The sequence below is a fragment of the Poecilia reticulata genome, linkage group LG9 (assembly GCF_000633615.1).
Source record: "Poecilia reticulata strain Guanapo linkage group LG9, Guppy_female_1.0+MT, whole genome shotgun sequence".
NCBI lineage: Eukaryota > Metazoa > Chordata > Actinopteri > Cyprinodontiformes > Poeciliidae > Poecilia > Poecilia reticulata.
The window spans coordinates 22,753,853-22,765,757 of NC_024339.1; the positions used below are offsets into that span (position 1 = coordinate 22,753,853).

General features: G+C 37.2%; 3 protein-coding genes across 5 annotated transcripts in view; 1 reads left to right on the top strand and 2 right to left on the bottom strand.

Moving 5' to 3' along the window:
* Positions 1–3,523, bottom strand: part of ube3b (ubiquitin protein ligase E3B) — a 12,426-nt gene extending 8,903 nt beyond the window's left edge. The window contains exons 1-10 of the mRNA XM_008418716.2: positions 3,103–3,523; positions 1,990–2,158; positions 1,761–1,878; positions 1,365–1,424; positions 1,170–1,274; positions 961–1,057; positions 782–867; positions 568–650; positions 350–455; positions 148–268 (exon numbers count right to left, since the gene is read on the bottom strand). Coding sequence (XP_008416938.1) covers positions 148–268; positions 350–455; positions 568–650; positions 782–867; positions 961–1,057; positions 1,170–1,274; positions 1,365–1,424; positions 1,761–1,878; positions 1,990–2,150 — 937 coding nt within the window. The 5' untranslated portion in view covers positions 2,151–2,158; positions 3,103–3,523. The remainder of the gene's footprint in view (positions 1–147; positions 269–349; positions 456–567; positions 651–781; positions 868–960; positions 1,058–1,169; positions 1,275–1,364; positions 1,425–1,760; positions 1,879–1,989; positions 2,159–3,102) is intronic.
* A 1,153-nt stretch (positions 3,524–4,676) lies between these two features.
* kctd10 (potassium channel tetramerization domain containing 10) lies at positions 4,677–9,334 on the top strand. The gene is made up of 7 exons (XM_008418721.2): positions 4,677–4,763; positions 6,043–6,256; positions 6,336–6,505; positions 7,509–7,595; positions 7,677–7,729; positions 7,822–8,017; positions 8,186–9,334. The coding sequence occupies exons 1-7, from the start codon at positions 4,761–4,763 to the stop codon at positions 8,396–8,398; spliced, it is 936 nt and encodes a 311-aa protein (XP_008416943.1). The 5' UTR covers positions 4,677–4,760; the 3' UTR covers positions 8,399–9,334.
* The window catches only part of myo1ha (myosin IHa), a 13,975-nt gene continuing 11,400 nt past the window's right edge, over positions 9,331–11,905 (bottom strand). For all 3 annotated transcript variants that reach the window (XM_008418719.2, XM_008418720.2, XM_008418717.2), the window contains 7 exons: positions 11,716–11,809; positions 11,584–11,639; positions 11,368–11,503; positions 11,193–11,263; positions 10,041–10,138; positions 9,867–9,966; positions 9,331–9,779 (listed from right to left, as the gene is read on the bottom strand). In XM_008418719.2, the coding sequence (XP_008416941.1) occupies positions 9,753–9,779; positions 9,867–9,966; positions 10,041–10,138; positions 11,193–11,263; positions 11,368–11,503; positions 11,584–11,639; positions 11,716–11,809 (582 nt within the window). In that variant the 3' untranslated portion in view covers positions 9,331–9,752. The remainder of the gene's footprint in view (positions 9,780–9,866; positions 9,967–10,040; positions 10,139–11,192; positions 11,264–11,367; positions 11,504–11,583; positions 11,640–11,715; positions 11,810–11,905) is intronic.

Consider the following 11,905-nt stretch of genomic DNA (forward strand, 5'->3'; position numbering starts at 1 on the left):
TATATATATAAGATACCAGTTTAACTTTTTGACCTGGATTATTTAAACTAATGTTTTGACTATACTACAATTCACAAAAATGGACCTGCACACACATCTATTTTAGCAATTAAAAAGCCAAGTGCTAAATCACCTGAAAGCACTTACCAAGTAAGCAGAGTGTGTGGCTGCCCTCAAGACACACACAGATGTCCAGACACTGTTCTTCCCGGCTCAGAAACAAAATGAACTTCCGCAAGAGGTCATGGGTCTGGATTAATGCCATGCACTGTTGGGAAAAAGTATATGTAAAGAAAAACAGTCTTAACATTTCATGGCATTAGACGCAGACACAACAACAGGCTTTTACCTCTGGAGTCAAGACACTGAGGTGAGACACGACGGCGGGAACGGACATGATGTGGAGGAGGAAGGACCGGAGCAGGTTGTCTGAAAAGTGAGCTGCAGTGACTGGCCTGTAAAAGATCCGATTTCGTTGATAAGCCAGTTTATAAAACACAACAGACATCCATGTGTGGCAAAACTAAAGCGTTCTATCCAAGCGGAGAAACTGAAATAAGAATGTACCTCAGAGACAAAGAGAAAACAGCAGTCAGGGTGCCTTTAGAGAGAGACGGTTTAGACCGGGCCAAACCATTGGTCAACAGGATCTATACACAAATACAACACAAGTTTCATAGTTAACAAATATACTTTTTTTTTTTCAAAAAGATAAAAAAAAGACAACTGAACACAACTGTCTTGTTTAAACTGTATAAAAAAATAAACAGTAAAAGTGAACCTGCAGTATTGAGTAGAATCCCTTCTGATTTAGATGCCCCATAATATTTTCACAAATCCTTGTCAAAGCAGGTCTCAGAGCCTCACCTGCAACATCGGCAGGGAAAATGTTGTTCATTATGTTTCCGTTCGAACAAAGCATGTCAGGCAACAGCAGATCTGTTTCTACTCGACTCTCACCCTTTCCTCGAACTATCCGCCACGTCGACGTGTCGGTGAAGGTCACCAGCATGGTGAGGTACAGTGTAACCAGCTTGTTGTCTTGGAGTATGTCAGGCTGAAAAAAAAAAAAAAAATCACACAGTTGGTTGTACGACTACATCTGAAACGCGAGGACAGAACGAACTGGATGCAATAATTAAATAATTAAAAACAGGATGAAGTATTACCTTTAGCTTTTTCAGTAACTGACAGCAGATCCACAGGACATCTTTGATCTGTTTCAGCCAGGGAATAGTGAGGTCTTTGGAGAGAGCCAAGGAAACATACCAGACCTGAAAACCACAAGGAAGAAACATCACTGAAAGAAAGTGAGATAAAAAAAATGATTAATTTCTAATGGATAACAACACAGCCAGACTCACTTTAGGTTCGTTTTCAACCTCCATGCTGGCCAGAATCGCTCGACAAAGCTTCTCAAATCTCTGATGGAAGCAATTAAAAATCAGGAGGAGTTGCACAGGCAAATCTATAAGATATACTGAGGCAACCCATCTTTGACTAGAAATTATGAAATTATGTTTAACTACATTCATATGTTTGCACTACTTTAAAGAGGGCTACAACTGCATTAACAGAGTTTTATTTGGCTGTACATTTAGTTTACCAATTAAATTCTTTACAGTGCCAAGCAGCGCCTCTGGACTTTATGTAATAAATAATTACATTTGTGACGTATTTTCAATATTTTTAAACTGTCGCAATTGAAGCTGATGTATCATCACAGATCGACATGAACCAATGGACAGCAGTAAACTCACCATCTTATCCTCAAGGCGATATATGAATAGCAATTTTCGAGCAATTTTGAAAATTGAAAGTGCATTTCTTTTTGTTGTCCCCGTTTCAGAAACTTGAAAATAGTCATCAACCTCTTTCCTGGTAAGATAAAAAGAAAAAAAGGACTATTCAGAAAACCATATTAAAAGAAAATGCAACTCAGACTATCACCATACAAAAAGAATGCAAAGCTCTTGAAACTGTAGTCACCTGATTTGCTTCTGGAGTCTGCAGCGACAGAGGAATCTCCTCACCAGAGCCTGGATCTGTGTTGCTGCTTTCTCCTTCTCTTTGTGTCCCTTTCTTTCCTCTCTGGCCTGCCTGGCTTTGTCCAAGAACTCGGACTTGGAGCTTTGAGGGACACTAAACATGATGCACCCTAGGAAAGAAAAATGTAGACCATTGGTTCCACTTCAATAAAACTACAAGGGGGGATTTAAATAATTTACAATCAAATCAAAAAGTCTAAGGGTTTTTTTGTTGTTGTTATTTTTTTTAAACTTGCATATTACATAAAACCAAATTTAAAACCCTTCTTTGACAGAATTGCTAATGCAGGTCCATAATTGGAATATCCTTTAATTGCTTATTTATTTTATTAATTCAGTTCAAAAAATGAAACTCTTTTCTTCATCAATAAAACCTACACAGAGAGACAATACAAATTCTAATTGTTTACAAAGAATGAACCTTGGACCACTGAGCGACAGTCAGTTCTTTTTCCTCCTTACCAGGGGTGAGTCATTTCTGATGTCTCTGCTTCAGGAATGGTTTAACCCACTGCAACAGTTACATCTCTTGTCTTGGATACATCTTGGTGTTGTTTCCTTAAGTTCTGACTCCAGGTGTGCATGCACAACTTTTGAATCTTCTCTAAACGTTTAAGTGGGTTTTACTCCACAGTACTCTGAAGACATCCCTTTCTATCATAATTTTTCCTTCCACTAAACGTTCTATTATTATGATTGGATACTGCACACTGTAAAGAGCTATCTTTTTAGTAATAGATATCATTTTCATTTTTTTTCTAAAGATATTGATATGCCTTCATTAACTTTAAGGCATACTCATCGACATACACAGAAATTAGCGCTTGAAATAACTGTATGTTACAAATCTTTATGATTTTGAATTTTAAATTTACTTATTGAAATAATGTAACTTTTTGACAGTATTCCAAGTTATTGGGTTGCAGCTGTACCCCGTTAATATGAAGCAGGATGACAGTTTTTTTTAGAGGTGTCAAAGTCCACATCTGTGCTGTTTGGAGCTTGTTACTCCCTGAAAAGTTGAACATGATCATACTGTTTTGGGAGAGCTTACCTGTGAAGTTAAGAAGATAAGAAGATTTTGTCCGGCCTTCAGGCACACCTTTCGTTATACGTTCTCCTTCATCTGGCAGTCCGTAACATCCAACAAGGAAGAAAGTCCCAATTAAAAAAACAGAAACAGAGATCTAACTTGGCATCTCTGGAGCTAGAAACGACTCAGTGAAGATGGAGAAGCGACTGTTAGCTCGCAGGGCTAGCCCGCAGCTTGTCGGTTTGATACTGACTATAAAACATATATTCTAAACATGGTTAGGTTTAATTAGCATTGTGGTGAGGCGGACTTTGATGTTTCAACGATGTCAGTTTGTTGTAACGCAGAAGACACACCGTTTCTAAATGTAAACAATGAGAAGAGATCTCTACATAGACTGCAGCCATTAATCCATTGCGTCGCATTAAAACGACTCCGGGTAGTTTCTATCCGGTTTTGCAAAGTGCGTTCGGCGTAGATCCTTAATAAATAAATTAAAAAAAAACTTTTATTAAGCGAACTCTGTTTGTAGAGTAGCGGCGAGTATGAATTTATTTTGTGGAATACAACTATCGCCCAGTGTGTTAGGTGGGCGTTGGGTATGGGACTGTTATTGCTGTTACACTTTGCTGTATCAACGGAAACGTGTGGGATACATGATTTATTTTTCACGCGAATTAAAATTATTCATTCGCAGCCTCGTTTAAAGTAAAGCGATTTATCTGTAATTAAATTAAAGAATTTCCAGCAGTTTTCGTTCTTTAAGTTTATGATGTTTTACCTCTCCCTTTAAACTGTGTTTGGGACGGTTGACGTCATTTTTATGAACGCGCAGCGGTACTCTGGTGATGTACCGTAAAAGTGACCCCTGTCAAGAAAATAATGTGATGGAACGCGCATTTATGTCTCAGTCATGAAATGATAATACATACTTTACTAAATGAATTAGAGATTTTCTATAGCATTCATATGGGTGTTATTGGTTATTACTCATTTCAATAATTTACTGATATATTTATTAAATATTTTTTATCCATCTATCCATTGTTTTTACCCCTTATTCTTACACTGGACAGAAAATCAACCCAGGATGTTTTTGAATTACGATACTTTTGTCTTTAATCATGCGGATTCTGTCAGAGGCTTGTAAATAATTGTGCTGAAATTTACATTTGAATCAGTCAGATAATGTTCTAATTTAATGAGTTTGTTGAATTATTTAACTCATCACTAACTTGTAAAATAATTATAGAAATAATAGGATATTTTCATCCAAAATTTGCACAAAAATGAATTTAATGTCGAATTATTATTCAATTCTAGTACACAATTCAATTTCAAAAACACATTTCCCTTTTTTTCTAGAGTGTGGGTGGATCATGTCTCCTCAGATGTAATATTTATTTATGTATTCATCAATATAATATTTTAATAAAAATGTAAATATTTAATTATAAAAATATCTTCGTTTATTCAAGATTTAAATATTTAATATTTTTTGACAAAAGTTATTAGGAATAGTATTGTGTTGTCAGGCACTTTTGATTGCTTCTAAACCTATTAGCGCTTGAAAAGCCTTTCCTGTCACCGGGCGCTTTTTTCTGCACAACACCGGAAAATAGTGGGTGTTAGCTGACTGGCGCTAGCAAGCAACAACTTCGAAGTCAGCTGTGGGTTCTATGGTAAATATATGGGCTTCTTTCTAACCATAAACAAATTAGTTATTCCTTGGCATCACAATATTTAGAAATTCAGATTATTTAAATGTCATAGTATGAAATAATTTACTTATTATAGAATATCTTCGGTAACTCCTATCTATGCTAACTGGCTGCTAGCTACTGAGCGCTAAATCGAAGTTGTGAGCTACATTGAAATATCAGTCCATTGATTTAGAAACAAACTAACATCTAATGTTTGGAATCATTAGTGCCTCTTGTTTTTTTATTTATCTATTTTTTGTTGGATTCGATTTTTTAAGTTGTGAAAGCTTTCATTTTCAGTTTACTGATGGCCTTGATGACGCCGTTTTTTTCCAACTGAATAAAATGTTCATTCCTTTTGAAATGTGACACTTTCAGAATACCCAAGTAAACATAGATAGGTTTTGACTGATCTGATTTTAATTTTGAACAACTTAAAATAGACTGCACCAGTAATAGTAAGACAAAAATGTGGAAGTACTTTAAACATTTCATTAAAATATTTAAGACTTTCTGCTTACTTATCGATGCCAAATCATGCAATCAGAGTTTTATTATGGCATCTGATGTTAACTTATATATTCACTTTGTGTGTTTTTGCTTATATTTGTTATCTCTTTGGGATCATTTCTGGTATATTCACCTCTCTATACCAGATCAATAGGCCCTATGGTGACCACCGCCCAGTCCTTTTGGTAATAATTAAATTTAGAGGTGGCTTAATCGACAATAAGTGAAAGTTATTACAATGTCTTGATAAGGATAATAAACTTTTGATTCTTTTTTGAATATAATTATAAAACCACATTGCATTTATAGTATTATATATAATTTGTAACAAAAAAGTATGGAAGATTATGGATTGGTTATGAACGTATGGAAAATGAAATTGCTGCAAGCTTTCAGTAAGCATACGTCTTTTGAAGGAAATCACAATGAGCACTACAGTGCCTATTGTATAGGTGGACAAAATGACTCCAGTTCCAATCTTGAAATGATTGGAACTGGAGTTCATAAGGTTTATTCATTCTGATGGATTCTCAGTAGGAGACAGGCTGTTGTTCAGCACTTATGATTCCCTTCATAAATCACATTGGTTTATGAAGAAGGCTGTGTGAAGTAGTACCAAAAGGTGTTACTTATGTGGCATTACCCCAAGTAGATAACAAAATAGTACAGATGTTTACTGAACTCTTCATGGAAACGTGAATTTAAGGGAAATCATTCCATTTTGATGTTTTGTCTTGTTTTGTTCCAGGAAGAGATGTCAGGAGACAGTGTGGTGAGCTCTGCAGTGCCAGCAGCTACAACCAGGACCACATCCTTCAAAGGTTCCAGCCCCAGTTCAAAGTATGTGAAGTTAAATGTGGGCGGAGCGCTCTACTACACTACAATGCAGACACTAACAAAGCAGGACACCATGCTTAAAGCCATGTTCAGTGGGCGGATGGAGGTGCTTACGGACAGTGAAGGTAAGCTCTGTATGTACATTTTTGAACACAGTAACTTGATGTTCTTTGCTTTTACACACCAATGGGTTTCTGTTTATAGGTTGGATCCTAATTGATCGCTGTGGAAAACACTTTGGAACAATCCTTAACTACCTCCGGGATGGGGCGGTCCCACTCCCAGAGAGCCGTCGGGAAACTGAAGAGTTACTCGCAGAGGCCAAGTATTATCTTGTCCAAGGCTTAGCTGATGAATGTTCAGCAGCCTTGCAGGTTAGTTCTTTAATAAAAAAAATCTGATATCTGATTATGCTTCAAGGCTCTAAATGTTATACATTAGGAGACGGCATCCTGCATACTTATGATGTGTTAAGTGGTTATTTTAGCCACCGTTAGCTCTTCTGTCTATGAACCTTCTCTGCACACTTTCTCTAATGAGGCATTTTTGTCCACACAATGGCCACGCTGTGGATATTTTCTCTCTTTTTTCTTTTCTAGCCATTTTCTGTAACCCACAGAGAAAATCGAGTGTGAAAATGCCAGCAGATTCTGACACACTCAATCCAGGCCATCTGGCATCAACAACCATAATTTGTCCAAAGTCATTGTAGTTTCCATTCTTCTCCATTAGTTTGAATTTGAGGAAGTTGTCTGGGTGGCTAAATTGTTTAGTTTCCGCACAGGTGATGTGATTATCTGACTTTCTATGTGTGCTATTTAACAATGAATCAAGTTTACCCATAAAAGTTTAGTAAAATTTAGAAACTTGTGTTTAATACGACTAAAGACATTGTTATTTGACAACTGAAAGGCTTACAGGTGATGATGAATCTCCTTTTACTCTTTACATGCTCAGTCAGCTCTGTGTGGTTTTTCTTCTTGCTACTTTGCTTTGAACTCGATACCAAAGTGTTACCATCTTGTCTATATATACTTGGATATGCTCATGAACGTACCCTTTCCTGCTCATCTACTTGCCACTAAGTGGCTATTTCTTTTTGTAATCAAATATTTTGATAGGGACGCACTCATAAAAATGGTGAAATATGATTTATAATTAACGACATTGTTCTAAAGGTTTTGCATTAAAGCGCCATTTCTATTGTGGCAGTAATTCTTGTTTAGATAACATGACCACTGTTGAAACCAAAATAGCTGAATGGCCTCCTTCTGGTAGACACCTATCCTAGTTACATTTAGTTTACGGTGCATTTGTCATCATATTTAGTCTAATTTAACTGCAGTGTTTAATAAAGGAAAAAAAATTGTCTTTCAGAAGAAGGAAACATATGAACCTCTTTGTAAAGTGCCTCTCATGACGTCATGTAAGGAAGAGCAGAGACTCATTGCAACATCAAACAAGGTGTGTTCTTGTAGCTTGTACTAGATTTTATGGAGCTATTAAGATAAAACATTTTAACTAAGAAACATTTTGTCTTTCCAGCCTACTGTGAAACTGCTGTATAACAGAAGCAACAATAAATATTCATATACTAGGTGAGTCTCCTTTAATAGCATCATTATTAGTTATGGATCATAACCCAGATGACTTGCAGTGTCATTCATCAACTTTTTTTTCTCCTCTCCAGCAATTCTGATGACAACATGCTAAAAAATATTGAGCTTTTTGACAAGCTGTCGTTGCGGTTCAATGGGCGAGTCCTCTTCATCAAAGATGTGATAGGGGATGAGATCTGCTGCTGGTCTTTTTATGGCCAGGGTCGTAAGATTGCAGAAGTGTGCTGCACTTCCATTGTTTACGCCACAGAAAAGAAGCAGACTAAGGTAAATATGCATTTGGTGCATTATTATGTCATTAAAATAAATTCTTGGATTGCGGCACTTCTGACCTTCAGTACTCGTCTACCCTGTTCGGTCTTTTTCATCATTACCATTACATAGCAGTACATTTTTCACTATAGCTCTTATTTTATTTCTTTGTGAAACACTCAGGTTGAGTTTCCTGAGGCGCGCATCTATGAGGAGACCCTCAACATCCTTCTGTACGAGTCCCACGACGGTCGGGGTCCAGACAACGCACTGCTGGAAGCCACAGGCGGCGCTGCAGGAAGATCTAGCCATCTGGACGACGACGAAGAGCCCGTAGGAAGAGTTCGTAGGATTCACGTCAAACGACCCGATGACCGCACACACCACCACCAATGACCTCCCTTGTTCTGACCCAGCAGCCTGTGTCTCTGCACCATGCTTGTGCCTTACAAACACCACGCAAATCACTCTCTCTCACTTCCTGTTGTCTTTTACCAGCTTCTCCAAGAGACTGCTCTGAGTGGCGTACATCGGTTTGTGTTGTTTTCTGTTTTTGTGTCTCGTTTTAGTTGTTTAGCTGTTGTGTAATCTCAAAAATGACTTCTTCTACAGTTGCTTACATGGGTGTTTGCTTCCAGCAGAACAAGCTTTTCCCATCGGACTGTTTGTGGGGTGTTTCTGTCAGTATAAATCTGTTGTTTAAGGGTCCAAGCTATGTGACACACAGCAGAACCTGAATTACAACATGTAATTACTTAAAAAGGTAATGTAGATGGTTAGCTGCTGTGGGTCTGTCAGTGGTGTTATACCACAATGCGACCATACGGTGGCACTGTTTTATCCCTGGAATGTTACCGTGGCTATTTTGTAGCCTGATAATTAATAAAACTGTATAAAACAAATAATTTTTATGTTACAGTATCACAGAAGAATGCAACATTTCACTCTCTGGATTATATTCTATTTAGCTTGGACTGACATATTTCCGTTCACTCCGCTATAAACATTTTATTCTCCAGTGGAGGAAACCTAATCTGTGACCTGAGGTGTTAAACGTACTGAGCTGATTGGATGATGTCTGCTGAGGTTTAAGTGACTGAGTGTAATCAGAGTGAAGCCTGGCAGAAAGGGGATGCCTGTCTACAAACTTTTAACAGATATGGGAATTAGACCTGTCCATCACTGCATTCATCAGAATATACTGTCTTGTCTGCATACTTGTATGTTCAAGTCAAAGCACTCATCGATTTTTAGGTCTGTTGTACAGAAGTGAACAAATGATGTTTTATATTTATATATCCTTTATCACAAATAAATTTCTAGATGCATTGATTTTGGTATGTGTTTAATTTCCACATGTTCCTCGTCAGTGAAAATACAAAATTATATAATACATATGGCTTTGTTGTTTAAAGAATTACGTGGGGTATTTTTTTACCAAGTTTGAAAATAATATGGTTTCCTCAAGTCAGATATTTTTTTGCACAACATCTTTGATTTTTCAACTTAAAGTGAACCTTTTGAATTAACATCTCAGATTTAAACTTTACTAGATAAAATATCAAACTGTAGTTTTATTGTAGGCAAATATTGTACTGGAAATTAAGTTGACCTAAAACGGATGAAAAGTGTGTTTCTGTCCGATGAGGGATGCAGCTGTTTCAGGTCGGGTGTGTATCCTGTGGACATAATCCTTTCCTAAGGGGTCTCCTGATTAAATATGCAGGGGCTTCTTGTGTGTCCTCACATGTTACCGTGTCCTTGTTCGTGTTGCAACCTGCAGCAAAAAAAAAAAAAAAAGTGGTTTATGTTTTCTCTTATGCTCTAGGTGAATTTAAAGATGTGATTATTTGATTTTACTCACCACCATCAGGTGTCCATTCTTGGCTTTGTACACCATGGCCTCCTGCCCTGCGGTAAAGTCCACTGCGCTCTCTTTGCCAGACTGGATTTCAATCTTAATGCTGAAAAACACCAAAGTTGTTGAGTAAATCTGAATGGCAAAACCAAGTGTCTAGTTCTCAAATCTTGAACTCACCTGCCCTGAACCACGTTGATTGCATCCTGTTTGTTGGCAATGATGCTGAGTTTTGTTAAAAACTCATACAGGTGATCACACTGTATGATCAGATCTCCCTGAGACAAACAGAGTGACAAATGATCTTGCTAGATTTTTACCTGGAAATGTAAAAGTTTTTGTTTCTGAATCTTCACAAACTTAGTCATCATTAGAATAATTTCTGTATTACCATAGTCATATCACTGTCGATTTAAGTAAAAAATACAAACCCAGATATAGTATCTTACAGTGCGTCATGTATTTGTATTCAAAAGAGTCAAACGTTGAGTAAAACAAACTGTCACTGCAGTTAACAGCAAATCTTTTGGAGTAAGTCTGATCACTTTCCACATCTTGACGATGACATTTCTGTCTATTGTTTTTTTTTTTTTGTTTTTTTTTTTTACTCAACCTCACATTAAATTGAAAATGTCAGCAATTTTCAAATCTTAAAGTTTCTAAGTTGGATTTAGTTCTTTTGCTTTCACTGGGGAGTTTTAGATATAAATATGCTTTGATTAATCCTCATTATTGGAGCTGTGGGTGTATGCTAACAGATGTCCCACTGAGCTGTGGATCTCTGCAGCTCCTCCAGAGTTTCCTTAAACCTTCTCTGATTAATTCTCTCCTTGCTCAGTTTAGATGGATGCCTCTGTTTTGGTAGAAATGCAATTGTTCCACTCTCTTTACATTTTCAGGAATTGGGTTGAAAAGCTCTGTGTGACATGTTCAAAGCTTGGGATTTTTAAAAACTTTGTTTATAGGGTAGCTCTGCTTCTCCACAGCCTTTATATCTGACTCATCTGATGCTGGGTGTTCATTAATGTCCTCTAACCTCTGAAACCTTCACAAACCAGCAGGATTTATACTGACATTACATTAAATAAAGTTGGGCTCCATCTGAAGCCTTTTGGTTGCACAGAATTTCTTTAAGAGTATCAGAGTAAGAAGGCTGAATAGAAACACACACCCCACTTTTCAGATTTGTAAAAAAAAAATACATGGCCCTGGATCCTTTTCATTCCATTTCAAAATTACTACAAAATTAATTCACCAGCCTTAGTTGATTTATTACACGAAATCCCAATAAAATAAATTCTGTGTAATGTAATATATTAAAAAAAGACTCACCTTTTGTTTGGGGTTTTCACAAGTTATATGAATTACAATGATGCCATCGCTTAAGTTGCTTACAGATATCCCTGCAAAAAGTCCAAACTCAGTTTTTGCCCTCAACGAGAACACTAATAACAATAATATTAATAATAATAATGTTAACCGCTGAATTATTGAATGTAGTTCAGACCTTTGAGAGAATTGTACGACACTCGCTGTTTGATCTTGGCTTCCTCCACCAGATGGGCAGCAGTCTTGGTCAGGATGAGCTGCCTTGGCCTTGGTTTGAAGCCGTTTCTGTCATACTTAATGACGGGGACACTGTACTGCAGAAACACAGAACCCAAATCACTCAGCGCTTGATTTGGTGCTGGATTATGTCAAGCTGGTCATTTCATCCCATTACCTTAATCTGCTCATTGCGAATCATGCTAAGAACCCGGATGTTTATCTCTTGTTCGCCTGGAGAAGACAGACCATGCATGTATGTGACTCTCTGGAAACAGAAGTGTGTGGAGCTGTTTTATTTGAAACTCACTGATTCTTGTGTCCAAGAAAGGTTGAGGGATGCTTGGTGGATAACTTTCCTTTTTGCCTTTGAAGATCGCGCTGGTGACAACTTTCATTTGAAGCTGAAAAAACAAAAAAATATATAAACTATCATCCATCCATCCATCCATTTTCTTCCGCTTATCCGGGGTCGGGTCGCGGGGGCAGCAGCTTCAGAA